Source organism: Salvelinus alpinus, chromosome 9 (genome assembly GCF_045679555.1).
Source record: "Salvelinus alpinus chromosome 9, SLU_Salpinus.1, whole genome shotgun sequence".
Lineage (NCBI taxonomy): Eukaryota > Metazoa > Chordata > Actinopteri > Salmoniformes > Salmonidae > Salvelinus > Salvelinus alpinus.
This window is the reverse complement of record NC_092094.1, coordinates 79,927,280-79,950,323: the sequence shown is the minus strand read 5'-3', so window position 1 is coordinate 79,950,323 and position 23,044 is coordinate 79,927,280. Positions and strand designations below refer to the sequence as shown.

Sequence of the window (23,044 nt, the reverse complement as noted above, 5' to 3'; positions counted from 1 at the left end):
CTACATTGTAGAATAATAGTGAAGATATCAAAACTATGAAATAACACACCAAAAACAGTGTTAAAATCAAAATATATTTGAGATTTCAGATTCTTAAAAGCAGCCACCCTTTGCCTTGACAGCTTTGCACACGCTTGGCATACTCTCAACCAACTTCATGAGGTAGTCACCTGGAATGCATTTCAATTAACAATGCTCTGTCAGAGTGACCATTGGGTTCTTGGTCACCTCCCTGACCAAGGACCTTCTCCCCCGATTTCTCAGTTTGGCCGGGCGGCCAGATCTAGGAAGAGTCTTCCATTTAAGAAAGATGGAGGCCACTGTGATCTTGGGGACCTTCAATGCTACAGAAATATTTTGGTACCCTTCCCCAGATCGGTGCATCGACACAATCCTGCCTCGGAGCTCTCCGGACAATTCCTTCGACCTCACGAAGGAGGTTTACAGTGCTCTGACATGCACTGTAAACTGTGGGACCTTAAATAGACAGGTGTGTGCCTTTCCAAATCATGTCCAATCATTTAATTTACCACAGGTGGACTACAATCAAGTTGTAGAACCATCTCAAGGATGATTCATGGAAACAGGAAGCACCTGAGTTCAATTTAGAGTCTCACAGCAAAGGGTCTGAATACTTATGCAAATAAGGTATTTCTGTTTTTTATTTTTAATAAATGTACTTTTTCCACGGTGTGCTCAATTAAAGACATGAAAATGTATAATTGTTTGTGTGTTTAGTTTAAGCAGACTGTGTTTGTCTATTGTTGTGACCTAGATGAATGAAATCTAATTTTATGAACAATTTATGCAGAAATCCAGGTATTTCCAAATGGTTCACATACTTTTTCGTGCCACTGTAGTGAGCAATATGTTTGGAACATCAAATTGCAATAAATTAGAAGTATTGAATCGCATTACATACAGAATCTTGAAAATCGCAATACATATGGTATTGGCACCTAAGTATCATGATAATATTATCTTGTTGGGGTCCCTGGCAATTCCCAGCCCAACATCTAATATTGCTACAGGGTTAGATTCAAGTTTGAGTGACTTAGGACTAAGTGTTGAGCTTATTTAGCATAGAAACCACACACACATCTAATGCAAATCAATACCGGAGAAAATACTTTGGGTGAACTATTGAACAAATACAGTGGGAGCTCTCTGTGTTTGAGAGCAGCGTGCATGTGTGTGTATGTGTGTGTATGTGTGCGACACATGCGTCTGTTCATGCGTTTTGGGGAGATCTTAAATCGGCTGAGTTTAATGATCGTTGACCTGGAATGTGACGTGCGTGTCAGAGCCTCTCCATAAGTCCTGCTGTCTACTTGACATGGCATAGCTCATTATACAGACAGTCCCTCCACTTCAATAATTAGAGCACACTTCAAACTGACAGCTAGCCCATTCAATCTCTACTGGTGTAAAAAAAAAAAAAAGCCTAACTTCTAGAGGTCAACTTAGGACAATGAAGCCCTAGAACAAGAACGTGTCTGCGTAATGGGGGCTGTAGGATTCTATGGTGGAGGTTTGGGCTGCAGACTGGGTGGTTGTTGGTGGTGTCTTTCTGTCTGTCTGTGTGGATATTGGGAGGAGGCCTAGGTGGATGGCCAGACAGAGGGGTATGGGCATCATCCCCAGGTTGGCAGAGTCCTGCTGGCAGGTCAGTGGAATGAGAAAGCTGCCATGCATTCTGGCCCCATCTTTTGCTCCAACACACCAAAGCCCCTCGTTTGGCCGACAAAGTCTCTTTCGCCCTCTTTAGAAGAGACTGGAGATATTGTGTGAGGTTTTCTTATAGATCTGAGATGAGGAAGTCCCAGTGACGGACTTCCTATTGTTTTTTGGGGTCACGTTTAGGATGAATATTAGAGTCTACCAATCTAAGTATATAGTGCCTTAAGAAAATATTCACACCTATTCACACCCGTACAAAAAAAAAAGACACAAAAAAACACAAAAAGCTTATTTCTCAAAAATGTTGTGCAAAAATGTGTTTACATCCTTGTGTTAGTGAGCATTTGTTCTTTGCCAAGATAATCCATCCACCTGCCAGGTGTGTCATATCAAGAAGCTCAGGGGTTGAATACTTATCTAATCAAGATATATTATGTTCACATTTTTCTTCCACTTAGACAGAATATTTTGTATAGATCGTTGACAAAAAAGGACAATTAAATAAATGTTAATCCCACTTTGTAACACACAAATGTTTGGAAAAAGTCAAGGGGTGTGAAAACTTTCTGAAGGCACTATATATAATAACCTAGCCTACCGTAGATGGTTACATTGTGACCTGTAGTCTTTGACCCAGCCAGTCAGTCTATCCAGCGCTGTGTGTGCAGCGGCTCAGAACCAAGATGAAAGCTAGCTGAGCGACACCGACTGCCTCAGAGCACATACCCACAGTGAGGGTAATGGTCTGGAGTGAAAGAGGAGGGCATTAGAGCGTCCATCTCAGAGTCACACAGGCAGACCGACAGACAAACAGGTAACCCTCTCAACCAACAAGGCAGTCTGGAGGGACATGAGTAAGGAGAGGGGTTCTCTAAGTGAAGATCAGACAGCTGATACCTTTTTCCAAACAAAGAGTTGGATATGCTGAAGCAGTGAAATGTTGAAGGAGTCCCATAATATTTGTTTAATGCTAAAAAGACAGTAAGCAAAATAGTGTATCCATTACACAACATAGATTGAGTGGAAAATAATCAAGCAAGTGCAGAAACAAGCTCCAAAAGCCATTTAGGTTTTGAGCCTGCCAGCTGATCTCTAGTACCAGTACCTGTGGTTTCTTCATGATCTGGATGAAGAACGTGTGGTTCTTCATGGGGTACACGATGATCAGCACGTCTCCAAAGTCAGTGGGGATGATGCCGCGTCGGTAGTCCCTGCTGTGCTCCGACCACACTATGTGAACCTCGTCGTTGCCCAGGTGACGCAGCTGCACCAGAACAAACCACAGGGTTTAGACACGGCTACAGTGATCACAACGGTCAGAAAGAACATCTTGTTATTCCTATAGAAAGGTTTTTAATATTAGGTTAGAGATTACCACAGCTCTGGGTGTTGTGACAAAGCTTCTTATCACTTGAATTTCCACTGGAAATTCAAACCACAAAAAAACTTTCAATTGAGCATTTTAAAACCAATCATTGAAATTAACTTTACTCCAAAGACATAAAATTGCGTCCAATTTCCATGTTCTATTCATAAATACAAATGAAGTCAGGACAGAAATTACACAAATGACAGGAAATTGGCAGACAGTTAATGTACTGTAGAACTCTTTTTCAACCAAGGCAGAGGGGAAGTGAGAGAACAGTCTTCCCTCAGTATTGTGGCTGACATGGACATTGAGTGATGGGTTTAAGGGCGGCCATTCCAACCTCACTGGCCTTTACCCATCACTCGTGGGGAAACCTGTTTTTTAGTTTGTGATCTGGATAAGGATAAACTGGGCCTAGTAAGGGTTAGACAAGAAACTCCTGTCCCTGATTATGTGGCAACATCAAGGCCTTGCCTCCTCACCGACTGACTCACTGAGAGGAGGAGGAAAACATCTGCCAATGTACTTGGGTCTAATGAGCCATTAAGAAAACATGGCCTCGCCACCCAAAAAAATGCAATTAGCACATTCTATTATAAGCCCTTAATTATGGTAATGGTATAATGTTCAACAAATCCACAACACGGTGATTGAACACCGTGCTCCCTGGTTCATCTCATCTGTACAAGGATCAATGGCTCCAGTGCAGGTCAGGTCAGACCAGACAGGCACAAATTAACCAAGAATGTTGAATATGCATGTCGAGGTTACCCACAAAAATCCTAAGGATTTTAATTAACATTTGAATATTACACTGAACCAAAATATAAAACGCAACATGTAACGTGTTGGTCCCATGTTTCATGAGCTGAAATAAAAGATCACAGACATTTTCCATACACACAAAAATATTATTTCTCTCAAATTTTGTGCACAAATTTGTTTACATCCCTGTTAGTGAGCAATTGTCCTTTGCCAAGATAATCCAGCCACCTGCCAGGCATGGCATTTCAAGAAGTTGATTAAACATCAATCATTACACAGGTGCACCTTGTGCTGGGGACAATAAAAGGCCACTCTAAAATATGCAGTTTTGTCACACAACACACTGCCACAGATGTCTCAAGTTGAGGGAGTGTGCAATTGCCATGCTGACCGCCGGAATGTCTACCAGAACTGTTGGCAGAGAATTTAATGTTCTAATTTCTATCCGGTGGGCGAGTGGTTTGCTGATGTCAGCATTGTGAACAGAGTGCCCCGTGGTGATGGTGGGGTGATGGTATGGGCAGGCATAAGCTATGGACAACAAACACAATTGCATTTTATCGATGGCAATTTGAATGCACAGAGATACCATGACGAGATCCTGAGGCCCATTGTGATGCCCATTTCTTTTAAGGTATCTGTGACCAACAGACGCATATCTGTATTCCCAGTCATGTGAAATCCATAGATTAGGGCCTAATGAATTTATTTCAATTGACTGATTTCCTCATATGAACTGTAACTCAGTAAAAGACCAGGGGATGTGATTAGGAGTCAGGAGAACATGGAAAGTCAGGAAAAGGAGGATATTGGTTTGTGGGTAGGTAGATTTCAATGATATATGAGTAAAGGGGGATGTGAAAGGCAGGAAATTCTGATTAAATCAGGCGAAGAATCACATCCCTGAAGCTAAATGTGCCAATAGAATCACACCTGTGTGTGGCCTAAGTCAAAGGCCCTTGTCCAATTAACCCTCAGTGACCTCCCATCCACACAGCACAGCAGGCCTCTCAGCAGCACAAGTGCTCCCTTCTAAAAACACAGAGCTCAGTTAAGCCCTGGTGCTGGTTGTGAGTGTGGGGCCGGCCGAGAGCCCCTCGCTCTGACATTAGGACCCTACATGGCCTGACCCCCACCTCCCAGGTCGCTCCAACAACCGCATTACTACAGCCAGCTGCTGCTAGGCGCTGCACCACTCTGCCCTAAAGCCCACAATTGGATTGGAGGAATTTATGTTTTTTTTCCGTTTTCCTTCTTGGTGTAGCTTGGGGCCCATTGATTCTTTCCTTCAGACACTCTTGCCAGCGAAAGCATTGCCCTTCCCCACCCGACACAGTATGCAGTTAAGAGCAGGCGGTCGGGCGAGGCTGAAAGTTTTATTTGTAAATTGACAGAAACTTCCTGCCCGATAAAGCCTCTTTCTCATCCCAATTTCTTATCCCCTCCCTCCCGTCCCTGTTAGCCTACACACGCGCCGCCGAGCTGCCAATTTCTGTCTCGCCTTTGGCTAGCGCGGGGTTCTGGGAAGCGTGGGGGGCAATTACAGGGGCTCCCAATCAAATGAATCGAAGCGGGCCGAAGGCATGCTCCGACCCCTCCAGCGCCTCACACCAGCTAGCCAAAATGAAACTAATTTCCGCAGCCGCTGAGCACAGGTTCAGTATGGGGTCGGTGCAGGGCTGTTTTTTTAGGGGGAGAAGGGCAGATGTGTCGATGGAGGTTGGGGGTATATGAGGATGGCCTGATGAATTTCCTCTCTCCGTGGGACAGCATATGAGAAGACTGGTGGCTCGGGCAGGGGCCTCGCGGCTCATTTCTCCATGCTAACTGCTGCTGGTGTGCTACAGCCAGGTAAACCGCTGATCGCCATCGATCTCTCCCGCAGTCACAGCCGGATTGGGATAAAAACGTCCTGCCGGCATCGGCCCGGCGCCTGCACTGACAGGGACAGCTAATGGCTGAATCTGGGCTCCGGTCACAGCACCCAGGGAGGGGGGAACAGATCCGGGAATCACGGTCATTACCATAGCCACACATGCCCCTTCTTACACGCCTGCTTCTCTCTCTACTCCTCATCCTGCCCAGAGTTTACTAATCAGTGCCAGAACCCAGGAGTTACACCACCTGACCTCAGTTTAGCACAGATTGAAGACCCAAGACGGCACACAGACAGACAGGGCACGGCTCGGAGGCCATTTCACTCTGTATACACTGTGTTTGGAGCCTAGTTTTGTACGCAGACATTACATTGTTTGAAGGACTGTGGACCTTGCTACATTATTAGTGTAGTGATAGGTATTTAAACCAGTTTAGGTTAAGGAGCTTTTTCAGTCAATGGCAAACCAACAAACAAGTTTTTGTTGTTGATTTTCTTCCCTTTTGCAGGCTTTTCTGACGTTAACTTCTTGGATCTAGAGGGAGTAATAGTACCTTTTTGGTGAGGCAGTCGTCCGAGTTGGACGGCATGCGTGTGGACACATGCAAGATGACTTCCACCGTGGAGGTAGCGTAGTAGGGAGCAGTGTGTCCTGTGCTGCCGTTCCTCTGAAGCCCTCCCATGAAGCCACAGTGTGTGGCTAGATCAACCTGAAGGCACACAACACGGTTAGGAGAGTGATGTCAGTGTGTGTGTGAGAGAGAGACACTGCAGGAGTGTGTGTTTGTGTACCTCCCATCCCAGGCCAGACACAAAGTCTTCGTAGGCCTGGCTGCCTGCGCTGTTGGACAGGATGGAGCACTTATCTTCCTGACCCTCTCTGATGTAGAACACAGCGATCTTGTGCGTCTCTCTGCTGTAAGACACAACACACAAGACTTGTTGTTAGAACAATGGCCCTGATGATGTTACACTGTTCTACATCCAGGGGTTTGTAGTATAGTATGATGAATTGTTGTCGGATATCTGGATATTCTAAATACGTGTGGTTTTGGTAACGTACGTTTTTAACCTGAGCACGGCTGCGAGATGGAGAGGCGCTCTATTGCTGCAGCTGTGGAGCGGCTGGTGATTTGGGAGTGAGCAGATGGAGGCAGAGAGAGAGACGCAACTCGGCTACAAATCAAGACTAGCTAACTTATAGCAGGCGCAATGTTATGTATCATTCCATATAACAGTGCTCGTCTGTCTTGACTGGAGTAGCCTAGAGAATCTAGCTAGCTTAATGAGGTCACGTTTTGCGCTTTCTCCCCAACCCCGTTCGGATAAAACAGCAGCCTATCTGTTGGTTGCTCGTTGTAGCCTACTCCTTCTCATTTCGCTAACTTTTAATTCCGTAATTGTATTCCATATCTCATTGCATTCGTGAACTCTCACTACACGTTGCCTCTTTGTCGCTTTGATTGGCAAACATTAACAAACTACACACGAAGGCAACCAGTCATTTTCATGGGGCGCACATCATACAATCTACATTGAAACGTTTTTGCTTTTATTACCTTAATAATTTGAAATGTCATGGTATATCCTCGTATGTAACAATGCCACATTAATATTGTAATTTCATTTCGAAAAAGCCTGTGTGTTACAATAGGCCTATAATTTTCTTCTTCAGTATTTGAATATCCGTGCACATCCCTACTCCACACTCAACCCCGTTAAGATCAGCGTGCTCTGAAATGTGAACCACACACCTCCAAACGTACACCTCCACACAATACTGCAAATATGGTCTAATATTAGAGTGAGCAGCGTGTGTGTTAGAGTGAGTGCACAACAGTACGTGTGTTTACTTTCCCCATACCCCCCCGCCTCATCTGACAAACAAAACAAGTGCAGACAGAGTTCCACCCATGTGCTTCAGTGTTGCCATGGTGGTGCGTGGCTCTGTGTTAAATCGGAGGAATTTTGACACAGGTTGCCATGAGCGGCCCAGGTATGCTCGCTGGTCTGGCAGAATGAGGCCCAATCCTGGGGGCATTCTTTAATAAGCCCCGGTCATTAACAGTGTGGAGTGCCTATTGATCACTGTGTGTGTGTGTGTGTGTGCTGCCGAGCTGTGATCAGCCTGAGATGGTGTGGATTAGGAGGAAAGAAGTGTGGAGCTGTTTTAATACGTGTCGCCTTGAGAGTGTGATCTTTACTGATTTTGAGGAAGGGATGCTTCATTAGTGGGCTTAGGTTCAGAGAAACGGCAGATATGGAATGCAGGCTTAACTAGAATATAGCCAGCTGAAATCTAGGTTGCTTTATAAAAAAAAAAAAAAAAGGTCTTCATTAGTGTTTCATTTCTATGATACATCATTCAGTAAATTAGTAAAAAAATAAAGAACAATAAGCACATCATGTGTGCCAATGTTATCTAGAGATAACATGTGTGCTGAAGAGGCCCTAAATAATTAGCGGGTAAGAACATACCACTGCCTGGAATCCAAATTCTTCAATTCTCTCAAGAGTTTAGAGTTCTTCTTCAGGAGATGAAAGCTTTTCCTGAAAAGGAATAAACAAAACTGAACTTGAATGCACCCATTGACAATTATTAGAATTTTCAAAATGATCAACCAGATGGTACTTTACAGTGTACCAAATGCAAAGCTTGTGCCTGTTAATTATTATTTGAATGGTAAAAGACAGACTGAAAGTAGGATAGGAAAGTTTCATGTTTCAGTTGGGTTTTTGGTCTGAGGAATAACAGGTGGAGGTTTAAATTGGGCTTGGAGACATTACTAATCTACTGGAGGGGGTCTCTGCTTCTTTCCCCAGAGGTGCGAGCATCTCATTACAAGGATGCCACCTGCCAAGGTGGACCTGAGTGAAAACAGTTGGGCACAGTTGCCCTGTGGAGAGAAGATTAACAGGCTACACACCCTGCCATGCCTTTCCGGTCTTTCTTTTTCTCTCTCTCTGCGAGGTATTCTTCTAACTAGTCTACAGCTGTGGATGTGGTGGTGTTGTGCTCGGCTCTGTACCTGTGGTCCCATGAGTTCATGCCCAGGTCGTTGAGTAGCAGTCTGCAGAAGTAGAAAGGGGCTTTGGGCTCCTGTGGAGTGGGTTCTTTCTGGCTGGCGGCCTTGACGCTCACGTCTGCATTCCACCTCTTCACCTGCTCTTCTTCCTGCTGTGTCTGCCTGAGGATGGCCTCCACAATGGCCCCCTCCAGCTCCAGGTTCATCCCACAGGGAGAGGGGGCTGGCTGGTTGAGCCTCAGCAGGGGCTGGGGCAGGCACTCAGGGCTGCTGTTGCCAAGTTCCTCCAGGAGTTGGTCCAGGACATCCACCTCCTCACAGCCTGACTGGGAGTCCCAGCCTGGGGGGTAGGAGCGCTCAGAAGTCCCCGGCGAGGTGGGCTTGGTGGTGGAGTGGTTGGAGGAGTTTTCACTCGCCTGATGCATCCCATTGACTTCCTCCTGGGTGCGGTAGAGAACCCCTCCGTCCCAGGAGTACTTTCCAGAGATGTCCCTGACGATGATGCGTACCTGGGAGGAGTTGTCGTGGGGTTCCCCTGGACCAGAGGGCTCTGAGGGCACCTGAAGGTAAGACACCAGGGTGCTGTCGTTGAACACAAACAGCTGCAGGTTGGGGCTCTTGAACACCTCAGAGGAGAGCTCTGAGGACTCCACAAAGGGGTTGTCGTGGTTCTCACTGACCAGGCTGTGTAGGAGGGCGGGACCACCACTGAGGGGATGGTGGCCCAGGTGGTTCACAAGGTGGGTCATGATCATCCGTGCCGTCAGAGGGATCAGCTCCACGTTCCGCCTTTTCTTCTCTGTAGGGCAGAGACAAACCATTTCAAAGTCCGCGTGCAGTCGCCAGATGTGATCAGTGTATTTCATAAAGTGAAGTCAAAATACAGAATTGAACACCTTGAACTTGGGCCACTGTCTTTCTGAACCACATTACCACGTGTAGACGTGCTCTCAATCCGCTCACCTTTTCAACACAAAGCTAGCTTACCCATTATCAATCACTAATGGGGTCGTTTTTCATTTCTCACAATGGCACACCTCTGCCGCAAGTAGGTAGCATCTAATCATAGGAGACGACTTTGAAAAGGCCATTGAGTCTGTTACAACGGGAGGAGAGAAAAGACCAGCAGGGTGCTAATGAGAACGACAAGTTTAAAGCAACAGTGAACAGAGCACTACTCCCCCGAATCAGATCTATGTAAATGATCCACATGCTCAGGACTACTCCAAAATGATAAAGGGATACCGTGTTACGACGCGGGGAAAACAAGACAAGCTCTGCATAGTGACTGCTATCAATACCACCCATGGCTCAAAGTGGAGAAAGCTCTTTAGAGAGCGGGCGGTGCTCCGCATTGTAGACGCACAGGGCCTTTGATGAGACTTAATCAATGTGAGCTGAAAGGGAAATGCATAGTGCTCTTTGGCTGGTCTTCTGAGGCCGTTTGTTATTTCTATCTGGACTTTGTAGCGCTGTATGAAAAGTAATGACATAAGCTAGATATTTCAGCTAGGCTTAGCCAACATTGCATCAACGGGTAGGTTCTTGTTGTCGAAACAACGGACTTCTGGATGAGCAGAGGAATAGTCTAATACATAACCTAATGGCACTACAAGGTCACTAATAAAAATCATTTTCGGATGTCTCTTTTATAAATGGGCCCTCTCCCTGGGGCAGAGCGCTAATGCCTACCTCTTAAAACATTCCATTCCATGAGTTAGTCTAGTCAATGTCAGTTAAAATTTTTTACATTTAATGGAGTAGCAAGCTCCAAATGGAAGGGAACATATTAAAGGTTACATCTCCCTGTAGTTCACCCACTGCTCATTTCCCAGGTGGTTTGGAAGAGGAAAAGTAATGTAGAAAACCAACAGCAGCAGCTGGGCACACACACCTTAGATGACAGGGCACTCACAAGCATTATCTCTCTCTGTCACACAAACACACACTGTCAGTCACACACACACAAACACACACTCTCTGTCACACACACACACACAGTCACACAAACGCACACAGCCCTCCTTTCATTTCGCCGCCAGCCCAGTGCAATCTCCCACACAGCAGGTATTAAACGGGTGGCAACTCGTCTCCCCATTCTGCCTCACGCTGTGCTGGAGACAGTAGTGAGGCCGGTGACGGCGGCGAGGTCTCTGGTCTCCTTACCCTCGGCCACGGTGAGCAGGCTGCCCAAGTCTGCAGTGGTGTGCGAGAGAAGGGGCTCTGAGCTCTGGACCTGGCCCAGCATGAGGAAGGGGTCGTAGTCAGTGGAGAGGTCAGACAGACTCAGGAGGTAGTGGCTCTGCTGGGTGTGCAGGTTGGAGCCAGAGACACAGCAGTGTAGCACCTACGGGACAGAGGGTAGGAGTTAGCTCCTAGCGCGGTTAAAAACACCACAGGAGAAAGACAGTGGGAGCCTTGCATGCAGTCACTGCTGCGGTTTCTTTGTGTGGCTTGCTGCACAGCATCAACAAATACATGGGACTCAGAAATTAAACACATTACACACTCATACAAACAGTACTCAGTCTGCCTGAGAGTTACAGAATACCAGTTGGGACTGGCCGGCAGCGGGAGACAGTGAACACCTGAACAACATTGACCTTCCAGTAACTGAAACAGAGTAAGGAAGTAACTAGGCAAGTCAATGTAAAAGGATACAGTAATCTCAAACGCAGAGGTTCCCGGGTAGGGACGCAAGCATTGAATGGTTCAGGTACATACGAAGGGGTACTATATGGTCTGTTGCCATGGTGAGCCTCCACCTGAGGGAGAAGAGGTGCTTCACTGCCACATCTCTCCTGTGATGAGTGAGTATCGATCTGCATAACAGATGGTGCGGCATCTGTCCATTGGGTTGGCAGGGCTAGATAAGACGTGCTAGTCCAGTTGATTACACTGATTGGCCAGGTTACCTCTGTTTGATTTAATTAAGACTTTATCCCTCTGCTCATGTTGCCACAAACATGCACCCGCACACGCAACCACACACACACGCAACCACACACACACATGCATGCACACACAAACACACGCACTCAGACACTCACACAAAAACCTGTGTTTGGAAGTAGGTGGAAGTATTTGGAAGTATGTAAATGATAAGTTGTCTACTGGTTTTTGTCAAAGTAGGTTTTTGATTATTGTAAAAAAAAAAAAAAATGTAAAAAGGAAAATAACATTTGGAAGCTACGCCTGACATACCAGACAATAGCAGAGTGGGTGGACTTGGTAAACCCATTGTGGAGGCTGGTCTATGTAAATGAATGGCTAATCCCATTCAACACACACACACACACACACACACAGACACACACGTGCAAACTTGGCTGAGCCTCAGAGAGGAGAGGTGCAGGTCCTGTCATCTGAAACAGTATTGTGTGGGGAAATGCAGACAGTATGTGGATTATAATGCCTTACAGTCCTCTGGGCATGGGGGGGGGGGTTATGGTGAAAAGACCAGAACCAAACAGCTGCCACACCAAAGCCCCAAAGTGGTTCCTCTGTGGACGGGAAAAAAAGCTTCTGCTTGCTTGACGACTAAGTGGCTGCACCTCGCATAGCAACAGTTCCAGGAAGGTCACACACACCCGAACAAACATGGATACGTGTAGACACATATGCACACACACTCATGGATGCACAAAAACATGCACACAAGCAAACACACAACACACAAAAACAGAGCGAGGGTGCAGCTGCTGAGGCAGGCAGAGAGCAGATGGAGGACACGGCATGGAGGTCCAGTGAACCAATAAGGTCCAGAGCAATCATGCCTTTTGCACAGACCAGCCTCATGCTGTTAGACACAAACACACCAACTACCAAGCTCAAATCCTCAGCAGAGGTGCAGAAATGTTCCATCTTTATTCATCAGCGTATGAATGGGTCACTTTTAAGTTGAATCTGTTCATTGAGGATTTGGTATGAGAAACAACTAAATAGTTACTATAACAAATCCAAAAGAGATGCACAAACTAGACAAAACGCTTTACTCAGTTTGTGAGGTTTACTGGTACGTAAATGAGTGCCTAGCTGAAAACACTGAGTATAAAATATTTCAAAGAAAGTGTTTTTTGGGGGGAGTATAGTTTGAAGTCCATTTGGTATGGGAGACCAGTAGAGACGTGTATTTTGTGTGTGCGTGATATTTTTCTGGTTTTATTACATTAAATGTTGTCCAAATATAAATCAAGAGGACCAGCATTTCAGTAAGATCAGGATAACGCTGATTTACCAATGATGATATTAAGTGACACTTTACTTGTATGGGCACAATAGAACAACCAATGAAATGTATATATTTCCTACATAGCAGCTGCAGTCTCTCCCATATTAAGAGATATTCAATTCAAAAGTAGACAGGCTTTTAAATCCAGGCTTATCAAGAGGACAAAGGCATATTTAAATAATTTGACCATTTCTTATCAGGGGTAACATCCATATAAGGGTTTGTCTTTGACCGCATCTGTCAAACCTCCACTGAATAATACCTCATTCATTTAGCTCAGCCACTTCTGTTTAATCACAAAATTATTATTTTTTAAATTTATTTTAGCTAGGCAAGTCAGTTAAGAACAAATTCTTATTTTCAATGACGGCCTAGGAACAGTGGGTTAACTGCCTTGTTCAGGGGCAGAACGACAGATTTTTATCTTGTCAGCTCGGGGATTCGATCTTGCAATCTTCCGGTTACTAGTCCAACGCTATAACCACTAGGCTACCTGTCGCCCCAAATAAGTGTTCAAACACCCAATCGGGGAAAAAGTCAGATAAAATCTTCCCTGTTATAAATGAATGTTTTTGAGTATCACATGTGCATTACCAAACAGGTGAGGTGGTTTGGTGGACATTCTCACATAACAGTAGAAACTGGAAGCAAAAATTGGAAACTTAATTTCCAAGGCGGCATGGAACACATTTTAAATGTCAAATAGGGCTTCTGAAGAGGGCTGTGTTGGGGGTTAGACAAATTACTGTGACACTATTCTTTTCTTTTACCCACCCTGTAGATGTAGTCGAGCAGAGGGGCCTTGTGGGATGTGGGGTCCTCCAGCACGGGCATGGTGATGGGCTCCAGCAGCATAGTCAGGGGCATGGCCATGCACCAGTCCAGCAGGCACAGCAGCAAAGACACCATTAGCTGAGTCACACAAAGAGAGGAGAGGCTTTTCCATTAGCCCAGTGCCCTCCACTCACACAATGAAGCCTCATGCAGGCAAATATAATTAGCAAAGCAGCTAGGGAGGAGATGAGCAATGGGGAGAGGTAAGGAGGGACTGAAAGTGAGAGAGTCAGGGCCGGAGAGAGAGAAAGAGACAGAAAGCAGGATGGGGGAGACAGAACAAGATTCCTGAGCAAATGCACTTGCTACATCTATGAAGAAAGGGTCCTTCAGACTTCAGCCATTTTTTGCTCGTTCAATTTCCTGTACCTTTTTGTCAGCCTCCACCGTCGAGTGCTCTGCGCTCGGCAACAGAAATGCTATAGTGGCCACAAAGATCTGCATGGGACGAAAAAAAGATATGGATACTTTGACGACATGTTTTCCGCGAGTGATAGTGAATATGCATGTCTCATATCAGGAAGGTGAAGAGGAGCCGTGTAAACCTGCCTCAATGATTTTCTTTGGGAGAGAGCGCTCTAGCCTCTGGAGGTGTTCCCAGTGAGAGATGAGGAGCTGGAACAGGTCACAGGCTACCTGAGCCACAGCTTTGTTCCCAAACTGACCAGAGAAGGGACAGGAGAACAAGATATCCAGGTTAAAAACTCTGGGAAGTCGTAAGATAAGTAGTTGTACAAAACTAGGACGTGGACCATCTGGCACAACAGAAAAAAGGTATGAAAATGTCTTGGTTCTGCAATGACCTTTCAAATTACAGTTCATTAATGGACTGACTGGCAGACAGCTGAACATAGTGATTTGGAATTCAGGGCACAGAAATGCAACTTCCTGTTTTCTGGCTGAGTGCCTCTTGACATATAACAAGGGTAGACAATGCAGAAATGGCCCAACACAAAAAGAGACCGTGAGACTTTAGCACCTGCTTTTAGAAAAGCAGCCCTCCCTCGCCTCCACCCCCCCAACATCTCCTTTATTTTGGGCCGGCTGAGTGGGTGTCAAGTTGGGTTGGGAAGTGATTACTGCGCCATTAGAGGGAAGGACTGCAATAGTAGGAAACTAGAGGGGAGATGTGGTTGCTTAAATTGGCCTGCATCCACTGAGCGAGTGGCCTGGAAATTACGCCACAACCCTCGAGCTCTTTCCCCCAAGAAACCCAGAAAGCACTGGTTCCCTCTGCATCTAACCACCGATAGACAGGGAAGCAGAGGTCTTAAAAAGAGTATGTTTCAGTCACACCACAGAGCACGTTGTCACTCACAGGCGCTGACGCATAAAACGCACTGACCTTTAGTGTTACGCCCAGAACATTGATGGCATCCTCAACCTGGTGGTGAATATTCTGCTGCATCAGCTCCTCACATACCCACAGGCCCAGACTACATACAGCTATACACCTAGAACACACAGCAGACCAGTGAGAATACTGATATACACTATGTTCTTGAATTCTTGAATTAAACAATTCATCAAATATTTTATTTCAATATACTACTTATATGAACCTTAACCCACTCGATACAAATCAGTCCCGTTGCTTCCAAACCACCTTTATTCTGCACCCCTATCCCTCCATACCTGGCCGCTTCATAAGGTTCATTCCGTGCCGTCTTCAGTAAGACGTTGACCAGATAGTCCTGAAGGGCAGAGAGAAGACATGATAATGATCAATCCACTTCACATACCATCCAAACATTCCATCCTATCCATCAAAGTACACATTTTGTAACTACAGGGAACTGCTATACATTTTGTTTTTTTAAATGGGTTTGCTGTCTGAGTATTTACTAAAAGGTCAAAGGACATAGAAGAACTCTGAATACCTTGATGTCCTCGTTCCCGACGACGATGTCATCAGTTCCGGGAACGGTCTGCAGTAGTGGAATCTGCAGGTAAAGGTTGGGAAAACAGACCAGCGACCCAAGGACGGTCTGTGCTTCTATCCTCGGAGCCTTTCAGAGGAAAATAAAACACTTCCATCATCACGGCTACAGAACATGAAACATTATGCTTCCAGGAAATTCTTCCAAGAGCGGCTGCTTAATGGCCTTGTGTTGAATTCAACGCAGTACATTCAACACACTCCAATCTGAACTTCACAATGATGTTTAGTACAATATGTTCAATGACCTTAAATGTTATTACATCAAATATTGCATTTTAATATTTACATTAGCCAACTGATACAATTCAGTTGTAGCTATTACAATGTAAGACTTGTCATATTGTGTGTGTGTGTAGACCTGCGTACCTCGGAGGAGTCGTTGCTGAGGACGCGTGCTGCAGCGGTGATGAAGTCTCCCACCAGCATGGTGAAGCCAGGCAGGCCCAGGAAGAAGAAGCGCGGGGAAAAGGAACGGATCACCGTGTTCAGAACGTCCTGGGAGGGATCACACACACACACACCACACACACACAGATGGTTATGGTCAATGGATTGATTGGTAGAACGATCAGTAAAACCACACCTGTTTTGTAAGCAGGCTGCATGTATTTCTGAGTTTATTTGGAGGAATGGACAGGCACTGAGCTCTGGAAAGGAATGGTAGCATAGTAGTCCTTCCCAAATTAGCATAAATATGACAACAGTGCACTCAGGAAAGCACAGAATTTCACAGTCCATCTTTTACAAAACAAAAAATGAGAGTGAGAACAAGGTGGAGGAGGAAAAGAGAGGAATGGGAGAAAGAGGCAGCAGATGGGTTGATAACAGCACAAAGGAGGGAGAATGGTGGAACAAAAGACCTGCAACTTTCCACACACACGTAATTAAAGCCAGGGATAAGGTATTGTTCAGGTACACAGTGCGCTCTCTGTGCCAGATGGGTGCTGACATTAAAGAGAGATTTCTCTATACGTGGGTAGATCGTACAGCTCCATAATAACAATGGTCGACGACCATCTTATTACCCCGATGGCTAGTCAAAGTACAGTCATGTTGCCTTAAATGTCAGGAGTGAACTGAAATTCTTTATGAGATAAGAATGGAAAAGTTCTACATAAGGGGAGATTGGTTTGCCCGCTTATCTTTGCTAAGCCAGTGTGTGTGTGTGTGTGTGTGTGTGTGTGTGTGTGTGTGTGTGTGTGTGTCAGACAAAATCCAGGCCCGGGAACACCTGCCTTCTGGGTAGCTGTAAATGTGTGTAAATCAGGTCGTTCAAACAGTGGCCGTGTCTTCCCGAGTCCTAAACCCCAGTGCACCTCAACAAACACCCGGCACACTCCGCACACCTCCACCCCCACTCTGCCCCTCCCAACCCACCCACCCGCTACATTAATCACCTCAAATTAAGCCTTTGTAAACACAGAGCAGGGGGAACAAAGGAGGAATATAAAAACAAGCAGGCAATAAGGAACAAGTCAAAACATACACAGTGCCGGCAGACGACAAAAATTGGTTTGGAGCATTAGGGCTTGGAGGTCCATTTTACCGTCATCTCTGACGTAATTGACCTCTGAAAGGCGTAATGTGGTGAACAGTCTGTGGTAATTAGCTGCCAACAAACTGTCGGCTGATTGCCTGAAATGAGCATTTTAAGGCAAGCGACAAACCTACAAAGCATTTCCATTGTGCATGTAAGTAGAGGGAGCTGGTTGTGAAATGAATGTGTGGTAGTAGAGATGGGAATTGGTCCTGTGTGGTGGGGCTGAGGGTTGGCAGTGGGATTGGCCTGCTCTGCTCAACAAAAGGTGCATTAACACTACCTCGACAGGAGGCTTCTTAAAACCCTTTCATTCTGCCGTGTTTGAAGGCACACAGGAAATGAGCCTCAGTCTTTACAGTGCCTTCAGAAAGTATTGACACCCCTGGACTTTTTCCACTTTGTTGTGTTACAGACTGAATTAAAAATGCATTACATGTAGATGTTTGTTGTCACTGGCCTACACACAATACCTCATAATGCCAAAAGTGGAATTATGTTTTTACAAATTAATAAAACTTTAATGCTGAAATGTCTTGAGTCGATAAGTATTCAACCCCTTCGTTGAATACTAATAAAAATAATTTTTGCATTTAACAGGTACAATACGCAGAAATCGCAAAAATTCAAATAGTTTGCCAAATTTAAGTTTGTGACAAAACAAGCAAGCAGTGTAGAGAATCACTGTACCATCTAAACTACTGGGAAATATCTTTCCAATAACCAAAAATATTGTATTTTCAGCTGTTGAAAGCTGATGTGCAAAAACAAAACTTAAAGAACAGGAAATAGACATGGAAATAGAGCAAACAGATCTACCGCTTCTTAGACTTGCTGTCAATGAGAATGATAGATCTATACCTCACATTTTTTGTTGTTGTTGTTACATTTACCGCTTTTTCGCCCCAATTTTGTGGTATCCAATTGGTAGTTACAGTCTTCTTATCGCTGCAACTCCCATACGGACGCAGGAGAGGCGAAGGTCAAAAGCCCTGCATCCTCCGAAACACAACCCAAGCAACCTGCTTCGAGACACAATGCCCACTTAACCAGTAAGGCCGCACCAATGTGTCAGAGGAAACACCGTGCACCTGGCGACCATGTCAGTGTGCACTGCGCCCGGCCCGCCACAGGAGTCGCTAGTGTGAGATGGGACAAGGACATCCCTGCCGGCCGAAACCTCCCCTAACCCGGACGACGCTGGGCCAATTGTGCGCCGCCCAATGGGTTTCCCGGTCGGGGCCGGCTGCGACAGAGCCTGGACTCGAACCCAGAATCTCTAGTGGCACAGCTAGCACTGCGGTGCAGTGCCTTAGACCACTGCGCCACTCGGGAGGCTATACCTCACATTTCTATGTGAATTTGGTTAGGTGGCCCAAAAAGTAACATACTGCAGCTTTAACATGATTTTTGAATGACTACCTCGTCTCTGTACCCCACACTAAGGTTCCTCAGTCGAGTAGTGAATTTCAAACACAGGTTAAACTACAAAGACCAGGGAGGTTTTCCAAAGCCTTACAAAGGACGGGCACCTATTGGTAGATGAGTAAAAAAACAAAAACAGACATTGAATATCCTTTTGAGCATGGTGAAGTTATTAATTACACTTTGGATGGTGTATCAATACACCCAGTCACTACAAAGATACAGGTGTACTTCCTAACTCAGTTGCTGGAGAGGAAGAAAACCACTCAGGGATTTCACCATGAGGCCAATAGTGACTTTAAAACAGTTACAGAGTTTAATGGCTGCGATAGGAGAAAACTGAGGACGGATCAACAACATAGTAAACTCAGCAAAAAAAAGAAACGTCCTCTCACTGTCAACTGCGTTTATTTTCAGCAAACTTAACATGTGTAAATATTTGTATGAACATAAGATTCAACAACTGAGACATAAACTGAACAAGTTCCACAGACACGTGACGAACATAAATGGAATAACGTGTCCCTGAACAAAGAGGGGGGACAAAAATTCACCATCTGGTGTGGCCACCAGCTGCATTAAGTACTGCAGTGCATCTCCTCCTCATGGACTGCACCAGATGTGCCAGTTCTTGTTGTGAGATGTTACCCCACTCTTCCACCAAGGCACCTGGAAGTTCCCAGACATTTCTGGGAGCCCTCACCCTCCGATCCAACAGGTCCCAGACATGCTCAATGGGATTGAGATCCCGGCTCTTCGCTTGCCATGGCAGAAGAATTACATTCCTGTCTTTCAGGAAATCACACACAGAACGAGCAGTATGGCTGGTGGCATTGGCATGCTGGAGGGTCATGTCAGGATGTGCCTGAAGGAAGGGTACAACATGAGGGAGTAGGATGTCTTCCCTGTAACGCACAGCGTTGAGATTGCCTGCAATGACAACAAGCTCAGTCCAATGATGCTGTGACACACTGCCCCAGACCATGACGGACCCTTCACTCTCCAAATCGATCCCGCTCCAGAATACAGACCTCGGTGTAACGCTCATTCCTTCGACCATAAACGTGAATCCGACCATCACCCCTGGTGAGACAAAACCGCAACTCGTCAGTGAAGAGCACATTTTGCCAGTCCTGTCTGGTCCAGCGACGGTGGGTTTGTGCCCATAGGTGACGTTGTTGCCGGTGATGTCTGGTGAAGACCTGCCTTACAACAGGCCTACACGTCCTCAGTCCAGCCTCTCTCAGCCTATTGTGGAAAGTCTGAGCACTGATGGAGGGATTGTGCGTTCCTGGTGTAACTCGGACAGTTGTTGTTGCCATCCTGTACCAATCCTGTGCAGGTGTTGTTATACGTGGTCTGCCACTGCGAGGACGATTAGCTGTCCATCCTGTCTCCCTGTAGCGCTGTCTTAGGCGTCTCACAGTACTGACATTGCAATTTATTGCCCTGGCCACATCTGCAGTCCTCATGCCTCCTTGCAGCATGCCTAAGGCACGTTCACGCAGATGAGCAGGGACGCTGGGCAAGTTTTCATAACTGTGACCTTAATTGCCTAGCGTCTGTAAGCTGTTAGTGTCTTAACGACCGTTCCACAAGTGCATGTTCATTAATTGTTTATGGTTCATTGAACAAGCATGGGAAACAGTGTTTAAACCCTTTACAATGAAGATCTGTGAGGTTATTTGGATTTTTACGAATTATCTTTGAAAGACAGGGTCCTGAAAAAGGGACGTTTCTTTTCTTGCTGAGTTTAGTTACTCCACAATACTAACCTAAATTACAGAGTGAAAAGAAGTAAGCTGGTAAAGAATAAAAATATACCAAAACATGCATCTTGTTTGCAACAAGGCACTAAAGTAATACTGCAAAAAATGTGGCAAAGCAATTCACTTTTTGTCCTGAATACAAAGTGTTGTATTGGATTTGCCCCAAACATATTACTGAGTACCACTCTCCATATTTTCAAGCATAGTGGTGGCTTCATCATGTTATGGATAGGCTTGTAGTCGTTAAGGACTGGGCGTTTTCAGAATTTAAAAAAAGGGAATGGAGCTAAGCACAAGCAAAATCCTAGAGGAAAACCTGGTTCAGTCTGCTTTCTAACAGACACTGGGAGATAATTTAATTCAGCAGTAACCTAAACTAACCTAAAACACAAGGCCAAATCTACACTGGAGTTGGTTACCAAGAAGATAGTGAATGTTCCTGAATTGAACTTACAGTGTGTACTTAAATCTGCTTCAAAATCTATGGCAAGACCTGAAAATGGTTTGACAGAGCTTGAAGAATTTTTAAATATATATATATATATATATATATCTATATATTTTTTTTTTAATGGGCAAATGTTGCAGAATCCAGGTGTGGAAAGCTCTCAGAAAGACTTGCAGCTGTAATTGCTGCAAAATATGCTTCTACAAAGTATTGACTCAGGTGTGCAAATACTTATGTAAATGAAATAATTCTGAATTTCATTTTCAATAAATGTTCTATAAAAAAATTAAAAAAAGTATATTTTATATTTTGTCATGGGTAGATGGGTGAGAAAAAAATAATAATTTCACAACTTTTCAATTCCGGCTGTAAGAACAAGATGAGGAATAAGTCAAAGGGTATGAATACTTTCTAAAACCACTGTATTAGAGTTTTTTATTTTTTTATTTTTTTTTATATATGTTTTACAAATGTTCGCATTTTTATTCCACTTTGACATTCTTTTTTTTGTCAATGATCTACACAAAATACTGTCACAATTTTAATCACACTTTTTGTAAAAAGTCAAGGGGTGTGAATACTTTTTAAAGGCTCTGTACAAATGGAATGAAATATTTCACAATTTACTGGTCATTATTGTATGAGACTGAAATCATAGCATTACTTTAAGTTGTGATCACAGAAAGTGTGTGTAAAATAGGGGTTTCCCAGTCCAGGCTAATAGATAGACCCCTCCTGTTAATCTGTCAAGGTGTAGAGGTCCTTTTGAAAGGTTTAATCATCAACGAAGCCGCTGAGGTTTTGAACCGCAACAGAACTCAACCGTCACATTTTCCCTCCCTCTCCCCAGGCCTCCGTTACACAGATGAAACAATCCCTGTTTTCTCTTCACTGATAAGTTGAGGTGATTAGAAAAACCTATGGTTGTGCATAGGGAGAGCAGGTGTGAGAGAGATGTTTACTGACTGGCTCACACCCAGCAAACAAAACACACGGTTCATAGAAGGCCCATTTTGATGCACAAAAAACAACAACCCCTCACATTAGGCTGATGTACATACATACAGCACTCTTAGAAAATAGATTACTACCATTGGCCCAAGGCCATGCCAATTGTCTCGTGGCCATGCCACTGCAGGCTCAGTGGACTGAGACCGAGAGAGCCTGGACAATACCATTGACCTTGGCAGCCAGGAGGTGTACACTCCTTCACAGCCCCTCCTTTTCAGTGAAAAACGTTGCCACGTTATATTTGCAAACGTGCAGTGCTTTAAAAAGTACTAGACAGCCCATTAAAAACAAAGAAATGTGGACAAATATGTGGGGAGCGTAGGAGTGGGACAGAGTAGACTAAAGAGAGAAGAACATTAGATTTGGAGGGATACTGTAGGGAGGGTGGATAGAGCGGATAGAGCAGGGGTCAAACGTACAACATACACAGGAAGGGTCCAATCTGGTGGTTTTCGGGGGGGGGGGGGGAAACTCAATATATTTTAAAATGACTAAAGCCATATCAAAACTGTGTAGCGATAATGGACCTATATTTATACCGTTTCTTGACTTTGTCCAGCTCCCTAATGATCATACAAATTTAGCTAGACAGTCGGGGACGACAGGGAGTATCGACAATTCCAAAAACGACGGATAGAGGACTATCTTCAGCAAATTGTGACGGCAAGGAAATAAACAAAATGAGTTTAACATCCCTGGGATAGAGGGAGGGGGATGGAGTAAGAGGCACGTTCTTATGTAAAGCAGGCGTGCGGCTGGGCTGTCCCTCCATTGTGTGGCATTAGGACTCTTTCTCTGGCCAATTTGAGCACGCTCCAGCGCCCAGCCAGCTCAACACTGGCGGCCCAGGCCCCATATTATATTTAGGCACAACAAAAGCTGGAAAGGAGAATGCCACGCTGTCCCTCTACACCGGCCCCCTCATTTCTCCACAGCGCGTTCCCCAGGACCTCAGCCCCCCCCCCCCCCCCCCGTCCTCTTCAGCCCCAGCCAACGTGTCACTCCAACGGAGTGCAACAGACGTCAATCCTTAATTAATCACGTATAGACGGCAGGAGCTCAAACATTATTTAACGACATGGAAAACATTCTAATAAGCTTGTCGCTCTGCCAAAGCGCAATATAAACCCG

The 23,044-nt window shown here is 45.1% G+C and overlaps 1 protein-coding gene across 3 annotated transcripts in view; it reads right to left on the bottom strand.

The window, feature by feature from the left end:
• The window catches only part of LOC139530699 (ral GTPase-activating protein subunit alpha-2-like), a 198,571-nt gene that overhangs the window by 51,645 nt on the left and 123,882 nt on the right, over window positions 1-23,044 (bottom strand). For all 3 annotated transcript variants that reach the window (XM_071327329.1, XM_071327330.1, XM_071327331.1), the window contains 13 exons: window positions 16,090-16,218; window positions 15,662-15,790; window positions 15,417-15,475; window positions 15,127-15,235; window positions 14,331-14,441; window positions 14,151-14,219; window positions 13,722-13,859; window positions 10,883-11,063; window positions 8,720-9,515; window positions 8,169-8,240; window positions 6,483-6,606; window positions 6,245-6,400; window positions 2,786-2,944 (listed from right to left, as the gene is read on the bottom strand). In XM_071327329.1, the coding sequence (XP_071183430.1) occupies window positions 2,786-2,944; window positions 6,245-6,400; window positions 6,483-6,606; window positions 8,169-8,240; window positions 8,720-9,515; window positions 10,883-11,063; window positions 13,722-13,859; window positions 14,151-14,219; window positions 14,331-14,441; window positions 15,127-15,235; window positions 15,417-15,475; window positions 15,662-15,790; window positions 16,090-16,218 (2,232 nt within the window). The remainder of the gene's footprint in view (window positions 1-2,785; window positions 2,945-6,244; window positions 6,401-6,482; window positions 6,607-8,168; window positions 8,241-8,719; window positions 9,516-10,882; window positions 11,064-13,721; window positions 13,860-14,150; window positions 14,220-14,330; window positions 14,442-15,126; window positions 15,236-15,416; window positions 15,476-15,661; window positions 15,791-16,089; window positions 16,219-23,044) is intronic.